Below are 12,939 nucleotides of genomic sequence, written 5' to 3' on the forward strand. Positions count from 1 at the left end.
GGCCTCGTGATCATGCTTTGGTTCATGACAGCGTCAAGCCTGCGGTCGAGAAATGATGGAGCTAGTTGCATTATGTCATCATCACGGCACGCGCCAAGGCAGAATTCCGGGGTGCATGTGCATATGCCGAGTATAAGTAAGTACATGTACCGAGTATAATCAATCAACATGAATCAACGTGCACAAAGTAACGGTTCCTATTGAACAAGACTTGCAAAACGACGAGATTATTTACAGCACTTGACATCCACTGGCTCCAACCACCTGCTCACCTCTTCCCCCGAGGCTTCTTCGCCTGTACCTTTGCCTTTGCCTTGCCCTTGACAGGAGCCTTCTTGCCCCCCTTGGCCTTGGCGGCTTTGGCAGCTTTTTCGGCGTCGCCTTTGCCCTTCTTCCAGCCCATGCTATCTGATCGGTCTGCCTTTGCATCCAGACGCTTCTTGTCTTTGTTGCTCAGCTTGACGTTGCCGCCCTTCTTCTTTGTAGCTTGTGGTCCGTTCAGCTCAACCCTTCCGGCCTGCTTGGCGTTATTCTTGTCTTGCTGTGTCTCGAACCATGTTCGCTTCGGCCTGGACTTGATCTCGGCCTCGTGCTGGATAATGTTCTCGCCCTTCTTGATCTGCATCTCAACTTGAGCAAGCTGTCTCTCCTCCTTCTCCTCCTTCTCGATCTCTTCGATCTCATCATCCATCTCATCAATCTCGGCCTGCCACTTGTCGGCATCCTTGGCTTCGATGACGCGGCTGATAATCTTGGATCCCTGAGATTTGCCAGCCTTGACGGCAGCCTTGACGACTTTGCGGTCGGGTTCGGCGGCAAGAGTCACTGATGTACCACGGCGTCCAGCACGGGCCGTTCGACCAACTCTGTGCACGTAAATCTCTACTGACTGGGGAGCCTCGTAATTGATGACTGTATCAACGCCCTTGATATCGAGACCACGAGAGGCCAAATCTGTTGCCAATAGATAGGAAACCTTGCCGTCTCGGAATGACTCAACACTGGAAATACGCTATTGGAGATGAAGGTTAGCAAGCAACTGGATTGGACCAGATGGCACTACTTACTTGTGTCTGGTTCATGCTACCGTGTAGCTCCGCGCAGGAAAAGCCCAGCAGGCCAAAGATGATTCGAGCCCTGTGGGCATCCTTCTTTTGGCGGAAGAAGATGATGACCCTTTCCGTGTAGAAGTTCTTGCAGATGTGTACCAGATAGCCCATCCGCTTTTCTTCACGTCCTGGACGAAGTCTCACAAACTCCTGGATTAATGTGCCTGCAGTTTTCTTTTGAGAATCCACCATGACCCTAACGGGCTTGTTGAGTCCGACCTTGATGAGACGGTCGACGGTGGAAGTCATGGTAGCGGAGAAGAGCATCGTTTGACGTGACTTTGGCAGCGTAGTGAGAATCTCGTTGAGTTCGTCGGCAAATCCATCCTCGAGCATTCGGTCGGCTTCATCAAGCACCAAGATCTCAACGGTATCGACAGAAAAACTAGCCGAGTTCCTCATGTGGTCAATGAATCGACCAGGTGTGGCGATAATCACGTCCGGCCTCAACCGAAGCTCCACCTCTTGGGCCTTGAGACTGAGACCTCCAACAGCCAGAGTAAACTTGATGTCGGTGTGCGCCGCCAGCTTTGTAGCTACCGCATGACACTGGATTGCCAACTCACGGGTTGGAGTAAGAATCACAACACGTGTGGTGGGGATCTTCTTGGGTCGATAAAGGAGTCGCTCCAAGATGGGAAGCACGAACGCTGCTGTTTTACCGGAACCTGTGACCGCACCACCGACAACATCCTTGCCCATGAGAGCGATAGGGATGGTCTTGGCCTGAATGGGGGTCGGCTTTGAGAAGCCAACAGTGGTAATACCGCGCAGAATCGGTCTCGACAGAGACATGGCCTGAAACGATGAAACGTCCACCTTTTGTCCGGGCTTTGGCTTTTCTTCAGGAGCGAAGAAGGCATCTCGTTTGGCTTTTTCTTCGGCATCTTCTTCATCGTCATCGGACATATCGTCAGGGTGATTGACGGGTGTGGCTACCGAGTCATTGTCCGAAGCTGCCTCGTCATCTTCGTCTTCGTCTCCGTCTTCGTCGCCATTACCTTCTTTGTCACCGTTGGCGTCGGCATCTTCTCCCGATTCTTCGGCATCCGAGTCCACGTTCATGCCGAATGCATCTTCTGCCAGCACTCCGTCCTCGCCGTCGTCCATGTCAATGTCCGCTCCATCATCAAGGGAAGCATCCCCTTCCTTGCCACCTTTCTGGCCCTTCTTTTCTCTTCGTCTTCGGATAATCTCGTCCAGGTCGACGCCGGCCTTCTCGACGGCCATTCCCTTCTTTGCACCTTCGAATCCCCATCCTTCAAACTCATCCTCGCCGAGATCGCCAGCGTCGTCGACCATGAATTCGAAATCAGAGTCCATGGCGCCGTCGTTCTCGTCCTTTTGCCCCCAGACTCCTTCGTTCTCTTCCGGCTGAGGCTCCTCATCCTTGCTCTTCTTGGCCGACTTCTTGTTCGTCTTTGCTTTCTTCTTGGGAGGCTGAACGGCGACCTGCTCTTCCTCGGCAACTTGGTCGTCGTTATCCGAGAGGGTATGGATAAAATCGTCCTCAATCGGTCTCTTCTGTGACGGCGCCATTTTGAGGATTTTTCGCAACGCAATTGCTACAGAAGCTCGTTGATGCTGGCGGGGCCTCAAGCAAAAATTCAAAGCAGCGACTTTTCTGCGCCAAGCCGTTTTTTCTGCCGTTTTTTGAAAATTTTGGCGGTGAGGCAGCTCTCAATCAAAAAAAGCGGTAGATTAGCGGCTATCTCCCTAGCTGTTTCTCCGAGCGACCCCGCCACCGTTGATTGGCCGACCCTGTCAAAGTACAGGCCTCTGGACGACCTTGACAATCCAAACACGCGAACGAATAGCTGGATAAATTTCTCCTGTCATCCTCATTTCGCTGCCCTGCGCCACGACACCGGCTGCTGCAGTCCCTTTTTCTAGGCGATACCCAGCATCTGTACTCTGCCCTTTATATATTCTCTCCTTTGAAAACTCGCATTCTCGTCGCGATAGCTATTCCTTCGGTTGCCCTAACTTTCTATTTGCATCACATAGCCTGACAAAATGGGTGAATCCAGGTATGTCGCCTTCTCTCTCCGCGCGCCGAGGCTCTCGGGAGCCAAGATGGGGGCTACTGGCTGACCGCAGAACAACAGACAAGAGCTCCTCAATTGGCTGAACAGCCTCCTTCAGCTCAACATGACCAAGGTCGAGCAGTGCGGAACTGGGTGAGTGTGTTCTTTTGGCACCCCGCCTGACGAACAACCCCGCTACGATATAAACAAACGGCTGACACGAGCTTCTCCAGCGCCGCGCTCTGCCAGGTCTTTGACAGCATATACATGGACGTGCCTATGTCCAAGGTCAAGTTCAACGTCAGCGGCGATTACGCCTACATCCAAAACTTCAAGGTTTTGCAGAGTATGTGCCTTTGCCCAAATCCCCCCCCTGGATTGGGTGCCCCCTTTTCACGCAGACCAGGTCCTAACGGCCCACATAGACACGTTCCTCAAGCACCAGGTCGATAAGCCCATCCCCGTCGAATCGTTGGTGAAATGTAAGATGCAGGATAACCTAGAGTTCCTGCAATGGACGAAGAAGTTCTGGGACCTCAACTTCCCCGACCACGATTACGACGCTGTTGCACGAAGAAAGGCTGGCGGTGCGCCCGCGGCCAGTTCCGCGCCGGCTCCCAGGGCTGCTGTTTCTAGCGCCGCTGCCCGACGAGTTGGCGGCACCACCCCAAGCACTGGCCCTCGTCTCGCCAAGGCAGCACCAGGCCCGGGCACCGCAGCTCTGCAGGCGGAGATAACGACTTTGAAGGAGAGCGTGGGCGGCCTGGAGCGCGAACGAGACTTTTACTTTAGCAAGCTTCGTGATATTGAATTGCTGATCCAGCAAGCCGTGGAGGAGGACCCCGAACTTGAGAAGCAAGAGGACGGCCTGGTCAAGCACATTCAGAACATCCTGTACTCTACGGAGGAGGGTTTCGAGATCCCAGCCGAGGCTGAGGGTATGGACGACCAGGAGACTTTTTAAAAAAAAAAAACGAAGCTATCGGACCGTGATATTTGATTGCTTAGAAGGGGATGGGAGAGGAGCAGATGGGGAGGAGCATTTGGAAGGACTGGGGCTGTTGATTCAAAGCATATGGCCATTCATGCGTGATGGAAGCATTCATGGGTGCCGCAATTTACACCTTTCTTTTTTTTTTTTTTGTTAGAGGACTTAGGGTGTGAATCCTATAGAGCAAACTAGTACCACAACTGTTTGGACAATACTACTATTAATACGTCTTTGTGTTGGTTGATGTTATTCTTATTTGCCCGGATCAAAGCACAGTCAGCTAAGGAACATACCCTCGGATCCTTCAACCACGAAGCGCCGAGAATGTCCAATTATAGAAGCGGTCAAGTGCACCACGGCCACCAGCTGCGACGCCGTATCCACAGCCGCACTCGCAAAGGGATTCTCGTCCCTTTCCGCTCACGTTCGGCAGAGATTGCATGTGGTCTGCCAACAAGCACGCGACACATTGCATCGGCAAGGTACAGCGAGATTCGTGGCATGCCGACTCCGTGCCTGGCCATGAAGCTGCACGTGGTCCTTACCCGGTATCCAGTAGCATTCCAGCGTTGCCATCGCCATCCGGGGGGCACTTGTCCCGAATGATGCTTAGCCCTAGGGCTATGGAATTTCACGCATCTTTTTGATTTCGCGATACGCCGCATTCAGGGCCTTTTTCGTCTCTCTCATCTGATGTCCGATATTGCACAGACGTACTCGGTTGCATCTCCAGCTAACACTCGTACTCGGACAGCGTAAAGTAGGAGAGACACCAGGCAGGCCGTCAATTAAACTTCCCACGGCTGCTAGGCAGGGGTCGCGTATCCACCGGTTAGTGCTCGCCCTGAGCAGAGACAGATTGAGCGGTATTACGGGGGCTGCCGTCAGCTGGCAAGCACTAAAAGCTGGGCTGGTTCCACTGAAAGTCCCCAAAGATCCATACATGTTCCGTGCATTTAGCACACACTTTGTGCGCGTATGCGTAAAGTACTTGTACTGGCACAGAGCCGTCACTCCTTGTCCCGACACTTGCATCGTCATCAATCCTTACTACTCCGTACACAAAACTCTAATCACAAGCTGCCACGACATAGTTCTCGGCACGCTGACTATAACAAGGGGAGAGAGAGAGAGAAAACTTGTCTCTTCATTCTCTAAAGAAAGCACCATCACCTGAACCACCCCCGGCCTAGCATCAAGGCAGACCAGGAAAAGTCGCCGGATCCTTGAAACGACAAGAGCCATGGCGCCACCGCCCGAGATTGCGATACCGTCGACGAGCGTCTCTGACGAAGGCTCATCGAAGCCCTACACGCTATACAACATCAGCCTTCGCCTACCGCTGCGCTCCTTCATCGTCCAGAAGCGATATTCCGAATTCGACGCCCTTCACACTGCCTTGGTCAGCCAAGTTGGCGCTCCACCGCCGTTGCCCCTGCCCGGCAAGCATTGGCTCAGGTCGACCATCAACTCGCCCGAGCTCACGCGGGAGCGGCAGCTTGGCCTCGAAAAGTACCTGCGAGTGATTGCGGAATCGCCGGACCGAAGATGGCGAGACACGTCGGCCTGGAGAACGTTCTTGAATCTGCCGAGTTCTAGCACGAGCAACTCTACAGTGTCGGCGGCAGGTATGGTTGGCACAGCTTCAGGAGTGGCGGACCCGGGGGCCTGGCTGGATGTTCACAGGGAAGTGAAGCAGTGTTTGCATGAAGCGAGACAATCCCTTTCGAAACGAGACGGAGCGGCCGACAGCGGTAATTTCACGGCGGCGGCGGAGGCGGCAGCGGCAGCCAAGAGAGTGCTGGTCAAAGCCTCCGGGCTGGTTAGCAACCTTTCGGACGGCCTCCGTAGGATGCAGGAGTCGGGGAGACTGGGTGAAGGCGAGATACGGCGAAGACGCGACCTCATCTCGGCCGCCAAGATGGAGCGAGATGGTCTGGATAAGCTTGCCAGCACGATGCCTGGCTCGTCGGTGATGACCCCTAGCCGAGGCGGTAGCCTGCCCCAAGTGCATGCGTCCTCTTCCAACAGAGCGAACCTCTTCGGGGGAGTCAAACCCGCGACGTCGAGTCGGGTACTGGGCGCTCCATTGCCCGAAACAGACCGAACGAGGGAGCTCGACAACCAGGGCGTGCTGCTGCTACAGAAGCAGGAGATGCACGCCCAAGACCAGGCAATCGACCAGCTCGCCGCAATCATACGGAGGCAGAAAGAGATGGGCATTCAAATCAACGAGGAGGTGGAGCGACAGACGGAGCTGTTGGACTCGCTCGACGAGGACGTCGATCGGGTCAATGGCAAAGTCAGGGTCGCTAACAGGCGTATTAAGAAGATGTGACTCATTGCCACGATGGCTCCTTTTGAAGCATTGCTGCTGGCAATGAGAGTTTTGGCTTACTGGCTTTGGGTTGCCCAGACGTTGTTTAATATTTTGGCTTGGGTATGGGAGTTGGTGATTGTGATTCTTTCTTTGGGTGGGAAGCCGGCATAAACCTCCTTTTCTTGATTATTGCTTTTTTAATGCGGGAAGACACGACATACGGAGCGAGCGAGCGAGACGTTGAAAAACATTCACCATCATGCATCATGTATTTTTTTTTTTATTTGATCCGTCGGAGGAGGGCTTGAGGCTTCGGGGCGGCAACCTGTTTTTGGCATTGGCATTGGGGTTAACACGGTCAATCGCTATGATATCAGCTGTAACGATAAATGGCAATTTACGCAATACCGTTACTATCATGAGACGCGTTGCTGAAATAGATAGGCCAATGTGAAACTTTTTTTTTCTTTGGAGTTTGAAGTTGGTAATTTTGGTTGTTGTGCGCATGTGTTGAACATCGAGGCAATATCACCAATACGAATACGGCCACGTCTAGTCGGCCGTTTTGTTGAGCCCCGAGTCTGGCACATGGACTTCAGGTTAGTCCCAGCCAGTCCTTTTTAGACAGGTCGACTCGTGCTATCACAGTCACGGAGTGGCTGGTCAGTCCAGCACGTGAACCAAAAATATGCCATCACACCGCCACCCAGGATTCCATCTCGTAAGACTTGGTCTATCATTCGCTCTGGCTCTGTGATGAGTGCCTACATGCGCTTGGCACGGTGATACCATCCAGCCAGCCATGTACTTGGATGAGACGTGGGAGCGTCCTTGCACGAATCAATCATTCATCCAACTGCCGGGGGCGGCAATCAGTGAGCCATGGCCAACGGTCTAGAACACCTGACGACACCATTTCGAGGCTTCGAAACTGGGGGCACGTTGGAGGCTGGAAGAGTCAGGATAGCTAAGCATCGAAGGAATCAACCAACCTCCAACGCTGTCAAAACTTGAAAGCCTACAACTGCCACGCTAACGGCTGCGGTGTCTGCTAGCATCAATACGTCACTTGTTAGAGTGGCAAAGACAGGATCAGCTGTAGTTGCTGGGCAACAGCGCTACTATTTTTTTCCAACTCCGAGTCTGGCCCGCCGCTATCTCCAAGGAACCAGCCGCTGCCAGTGACATGCCGACCTGGCCTTGATGGCTCTGCATGTATGCACTTCGGCTGCCTGCGAGCAACGCATTGGACACGTCAACTTCACATGAAAAAGGCGGCAGCGGTACTCCGTACAGACTCTATGGGTCACGGCATCAACAAAAGTGCTTCGACCAAGTTCTCGTCGATTCGTCCGGTCAAACGGGTTATCAGTGGATCCCATGTGTCGTGGGGAACTCTGCAACGGCCAGGGAAGCAGGCCCTGGCGGTAGCGAGGGAGTCGTGATTGGGAAAAAAGGACACTTGCGAACCGGGGCTCTGGCTCTGGCTCCCGCGAAGCGACGTCGCGACGGCAATTGGGCTTTGTGAATGGACAGAGGCGTTACGCGGACGCGTGAGATGCTGTCCTGTAGGCGAGGATATGGAGTACATACATGTAGGCAGATGCAGGTTGAAGCGGGACAGAAATCCATGGCTGGGAAGAGGGGCTGGTGGTGGATGCTGATGGGCAGCAGAAGCTCATGAAACGTCCATCCCAAAGAGCAGGAGGAGAGAGACGGCGCGTACGGGAAAGAGGTGCCTCGCGTTGTCTTTTCGCTCTGTGGGCGGTTCTTCTTCGGCCTCTCTTTGAATGGTTTCGTATAGTGACCGGGGAAGCTTCTTGTGGACATCCATGGATTTGTTGACAACATCAACGAAGAATAATGATGACGAGAGTCGAGAGCCGTGAAGCATGGATGGATTCAAGGTTGGGATTGATAGCGCACCTCGTTTAGCGGCTGCAGCACCCTCCAGCTGCCAACCCAGCTCCCACAGGCCCCTAGCGCGCCTCTGTGACGTTTTCCCCGGGCCGTCCAGCCACTAAAGCAGACCTTCTCCCAGCCGCTGTCTTTTCTTCTTTCCGCCCCTCCCAAACCCTGGACGGGGTCCATCCAACATATTGGCCAGACAGCTGTTAGCATTCATTGGGTTGGATTGAGCCCTGGTCGGCCGCTATCTCTCGTCGTTGCTCCAGTTCCAGGTAAACAATCCGCCAGGCTGGGTTTTCTCGTGCTCGCTCACGGCAGATCACAGCACTGGAGCTCTTTTAATCCGTTTTGCCCACCCCACTTGCTCGTGGCCACCAAAACCTCAATTCAAATTTAATTTCGCCTGCCCCCATGTCGAGGCTACGCCTCCTGCTCGATCTCGTCAAGTACACGCGACGACTCGATCCCGCATTTGCTTAATTGGAGAGCCAGACGGCTGTGCGGCGTGTTTTTTTGTCATCTGGAGCCCGGCGTTTGTTTCTCTGTGGTGTTTGTTGTCTTGGTTAGTTGAATCCCGCTAGGACCCCCCCAAAAGAGCGCTGAGATGCTTCCCTTCATCTCACCAGGCTCTTTGGCCCCTTTTCCCCAATGGCTGGGCAGAGGGGCTCGTTGCCTGTCGCAAAATTCACGAATTGCTTCACCCGCGACGGCATTGTGGCAGTGGCGACGAGTTTGGATCTAACATGTCGGCTAGGTTTCGTTTGTTTCCTGTTTCCGGTCGCGAAATAGTTTTCACCACGGTTTCCCATGGCTTTCTCGATGCGCTCATAGACCAAAGGCCATTTGCAACTTTGGACATTTCAGCATCTACGCAGAACTCTTTACCACGCAGCGTCCCATCGAGCTACATCTTGACCGAGGAAATTTAATCGACAGGCATGACTGCGCCGCCACCACCTCCGCCGCATGGCGAGGTGCCCAAGCCGTCGTCGGGTCTGCCTCCCGGCAACTACGACATATTCGTCATTCCCCAGCACTCGTCAGGCTCTGGCTTTCTGTACCTGCCATCGCTGCAGCCGAACGTCAATAGTTTCGTGGCAGGCTTTGCCTCTGCGCTGATATGTGTTGCCCTGTTCCAAGCCGTGGCACCGGCCGTGAAGCTGTGGGTTAATGGCTCCAGCATAGGAGGTACGGGCTTAACCACGCTCTTGTTGGGGGTTGGCATTGGCGCCTGGGCCCTGGGTCGTATGCAGACTGGTGGTCCGGCACCTGCGTCCAGCTCGGGCGATAAAGGCCGAGGTGGAGGATTCGGTAACGGACATGGGCCTCACGGCGCAAATGGTGGCTTCGGAGGCCCAAACTCGGGAGGGCGAGCAGACCCCAATGCGCCGCCTCCTCCCCCTCCTCCTCACGGCCGCTCTACTGATGGCGCGCCTCCTCCTCCGCGCCATGATCGATCCCAGGGAACCTGGAAGAGTGCGGATGCCCATCCCGAAGAGACACCGCGGCCGCCTAAGCATGGATCTGAGCCGGCCTCGTCGCCTTCCCACCGCTCACCATCTCAAAAAGGCCCACCACCTCCAACCCCCAAGTCACCACTGGACACCGAGAAGCAACGCCAACGCCAGCCTGCGCCATCGGAGGAAAAGCCGGCTCCTGAAGTAGAGAAGCCAAAGAAAAAGAAGAAGAAGGTGCCGCCTGCAGAAGAGAAGAACCCAGTGCCAGAACCTGAAAAGGCACCTCTGAAATCTGAGCTGAAGCAGCCTGGCTTTGAAAAGATGTCTCCAGTGTTTGGGAGAGATTCCCCAGAACTTGAGAGGAAGCGAATGTCCTCGCCAGAAAAGAAGTACCCTCCGCCAGCAGAATCAAAGCCTCCCGTTTCCCCGGAAAGGAAGAAGAGCGTGCCTGAGCTAGCAAAAATACCCGACTTCGAAAAGAAATCGGCTCCTGGTTTAGAGAAGATGACAGCAACGCCTAAGGCGGCGTCTAAGCTGCCACGCATGCCAGACCTGGCGCCTATCCCTCCATTTCGACCAGATCCCCGACTGGACAAGCAAACGCCTCTCAAGCCAGACGCTTCTGTGTCTACTGAGGCCAAGCAACAACCACCGCCTCCTGAGCCGAAGCCCGACCAGAATCCTGCTCCTCAGCCGGAAATGAAGAAGGCCGAGAAGAATGAGACACCGAAAGGAACGTGGGAGAAGGCACGCGAAGAAATGAGGAAGAAAGAAGAAGACAGAAGGCTCAAAGAAGCAGAGCAAAGGCGTCGCGAAACAGCTGCCAGAAAGTTGCTTGAACTGCGTGCCAAGGAGGCAAAGGAACGGCAGGAGCGCGAGAAGGAGAAACTTCAAAAAGAGATTGAACAGCAGGCGAGAGAGGAGGTAGAGAGGCATGAGGCAGAGAGGAGGCGCAAACAAGAAGAACTAGAACTGGCTAGGCAACGGGAAAGAGAAGCGAGAGAGAGGGAAGCGATAGAGAGAGAAGCCAAGGTGCTGGAAGCCAGAGAAAGGGAGGCGAAGGAGAGAGAGGCAAGAGAAAGAGAGGCGAGGCAAAGGGAAGAGCAGCGAAGGAGAGAAGCTGAAGCCAAAGCAGCGGCTGAAAAGAGAGCGGCAGCAGAAGCCAAGGCGGCTGCGGAGGCCAAAGCCGCGACAGAAGCCAAGATCATCGCTGATGCTAGAGCCGCAGTCGAGGCGAGAGCTGCAGCTGAGGCTAAAGCTGCCGCAGAGGCCAAGGCAGCTGCCGAAGCAAAGGCTGCCATGCCCGACTTTCGAGCAAGCCGAGTCGGCAGCACCACCTATGCATACTCCAGCGTCGGTGAGAAGACGGCCATGTGGCCCAACGGCCGACCTCCTGCACCCCCTCCTCCATCGACCTCATCCCCCTCCGTGGTCTCTTCGGCGACCTCTAGGATGTCTGACGAAAGCGACCGAACAGAACGGACAGAACAGACAGAACGGACAGAGAGATCGGAGAGACACGAAAGATTCGACAGGGGCGAGAGCCCTACAAAGCGGCCACCTCCCGCTGCTGCTCCGTCCGAGGCTCCTTCGTCTGCTTCAAGGAGATCAGACCCTTCGGCAAGACGATCAATGCCCACTCCGAAGTCATATGTTAGTAGCAATAGCAGCTATGTAGAGTCGGAGACGTACTCTTACCGGCCATACGACCAACCAAGCAAGCCACCACCGCAACCGCCACACCAGCAACACCAGCAACACCAACAACCACCACCATACGACCAGACACCCCCCAACAAGCCGAGACATAGGAAGTCGACGTCATCTCTTACGGGATCTGACGCATCATGGGCGGCCTCTCAGACAACAGCTCGAACGACGCCACCGCCTTCGATACGATCTCCCTACACGACTAATGATCCTGACAAGGTTGTGATCCAATCCGTGTATCTCTTCGGGAACCAATTCACAAAGACACCATCCAGCCAGCTCATATCAGGAGTTGGCACGGTGACAGACGGCCTGGTTCTTCGAATCACAACCGAGGGACTCTTCATCGATGACGACGTTCGCGGAGTCCCCCAGCGCGAGTGGGACGTCAAGGCCTGGACACTCAAACTTGTCGAGGTGTGGTGCCTGCCACATTGCTTGACTGCACCGCCGCCATCAGCCGGATCTACCGCTAGTAAAGGTTCCGGTTTCCTTCACAAAATGGCTGGCAGAAGCCGCTCAGATCGGGATGGGCCCGCCGCTTTTACGGGCACTGAGGCTGATCTGTACCTATCGGAGATGCTTCACGCTTGTAGAGAGTGTTGTCGTCTTGGCCTCTGCGACCGTACGTTTAAGAACACCAACATTCCATCATCGACGGGACAGACTGGGGAGTGGAAATCCAAGGGCCTACATGTCCTTCGAGCGACACTTCGCGACCAAGAAGCCAAAAGTTACCTCTTTATTGTTGAGGAGACCGAGGGCTGGAAACTTGCGGTTGGACTACAACGGCTAAGACGCGGCACCCAAGTCCGACAATTAGGCGTTGCTAGTTTACCGCCTTCCGAAGCTCGTGGCATGCTGGAAACGTTGGGCTGGGTTGCCTGATGGGTCGATCTTTGCGAGTCCAGAGATGTGAAGCGATATCCATGTTGAGTGGAAAATGCGTCTACCTGCAAAGAAAACACAACGGGAGGTCAGGGCGTGAGCTGGAAGATGAAGGCTTTTATAAGTGGGTGTAATGTGTTGGTGTTTCACTGGAATGCAAGCGGCATTGTTATGTGAGATTGAGGCTCTGATGAGGGAGGGTAAGGAAAACGGATGTGAGTGCTTGGCGTCACAACATTCCTTTTAACATGGCCTGGCATATTTCTTACAGACAGTTTGGATCCTGGTAGATTCAGGCCACGAAGGACACGAAAAGAATACCCCAATGAAGATATTGCTAGTACAACTATATACCAAACTTGAATATATAATACCACTCTTTCAACAATGATGAATTGCAAAACTGGAACACAGAATGAATGGTGAGTTATAACAAGTGCCTATAACCTCGCATGAGATGAAACAAAAGGGTATCAAAATGCCTCCCTCTCCCACCGCTAAAAACCACCATGACCTCGCTATATATCTA

General features: G+C 54.1%; 4 protein-coding genes across 4 annotated transcripts; 3 read left to right on the forward strand and 1 right to left on the reverse strand.

The window, feature by feature from the left end:
* Window positions 1-268: 268 nt before the first annotated feature.
* Triagg1_1263 (uncharacterized protein) lies at window positions 269-2,648 on the reverse strand (the record flags this gene model as incomplete). The annotated part of the gene is made up of 2 exons (XM_062895314.1): window positions 269-1,012; window positions 1,068-2,648. The coding sequence occupies 2 exons, from the start codon at window positions 2,646-2,648 to the stop codon at window positions 269-271; spliced, it is 2,325 nt and encodes a 774-aa protein (XP_062759602.1).
* A 477-nt stretch (window positions 2,649-3,125) lies between these two features.
* Triagg1_1264 (uncharacterized protein) lies at window positions 3,126-4,100 on the forward strand (the record flags this gene model as incomplete). Its single annotated transcript, XM_062895315.1, has 4 exons — window positions 3,126-3,139; window positions 3,218-3,289; window positions 3,370-3,482; window positions 3,562-4,100. The coding sequence occupies 4 exons, from the start codon at window positions 3,126-3,128 to the stop codon at window positions 4,098-4,100; spliced, it is 738 nt and encodes a 245-aa protein (XP_062759603.1).
* Window positions 4,101-5,370: 1,270 nt separating this feature from the next.
* Triagg1_1265 (uncharacterized protein) lies at window positions 5,371-6,465 on the forward strand (the record flags this gene model as incomplete). Its single annotated transcript, XM_062895316.1, has 1 exon — window positions 5,371-6,465. One exon carries the CDS (start codon window positions 5,371-5,373, stop codon window positions 6,463-6,465), a length of 1,095 nt encoding a protein of 364 aa, XP_062759604.1.
* A 2,828-nt stretch (window positions 6,466-9,293) lies between these two features.
* Window positions 9,294-12,410, forward strand: Triagg1_1266 (uncharacterized protein; the record flags this gene model as incomplete). Its single annotated transcript, XM_062895317.1, has 1 exon — window positions 9,294-12,410. The coding sequence occupies one exon, from the start codon at window positions 9,294-9,296 to the stop codon at window positions 12,408-12,410; it is 3,117 nt and encodes a 1,038-aa protein (XP_062759605.1).
* Window positions 12,411-12,939: the final 529 nt, after the last annotated feature.

The sequence above is a fragment of the Trichoderma aggressivum genome, assembly GCF_033847375.1.
Source record: "Trichoderma aggressivum f. europaeum strain CBS 100526 chromosome Unknown scaffold_003, whole genome shotgun sequence".
NCBI classification, from domain to species: domain Eukaryota; kingdom Fungi; phylum Ascomycota; class Sordariomycetes; order Hypocreales; family Hypocreaceae; genus Trichoderma; species Trichoderma aggressivum.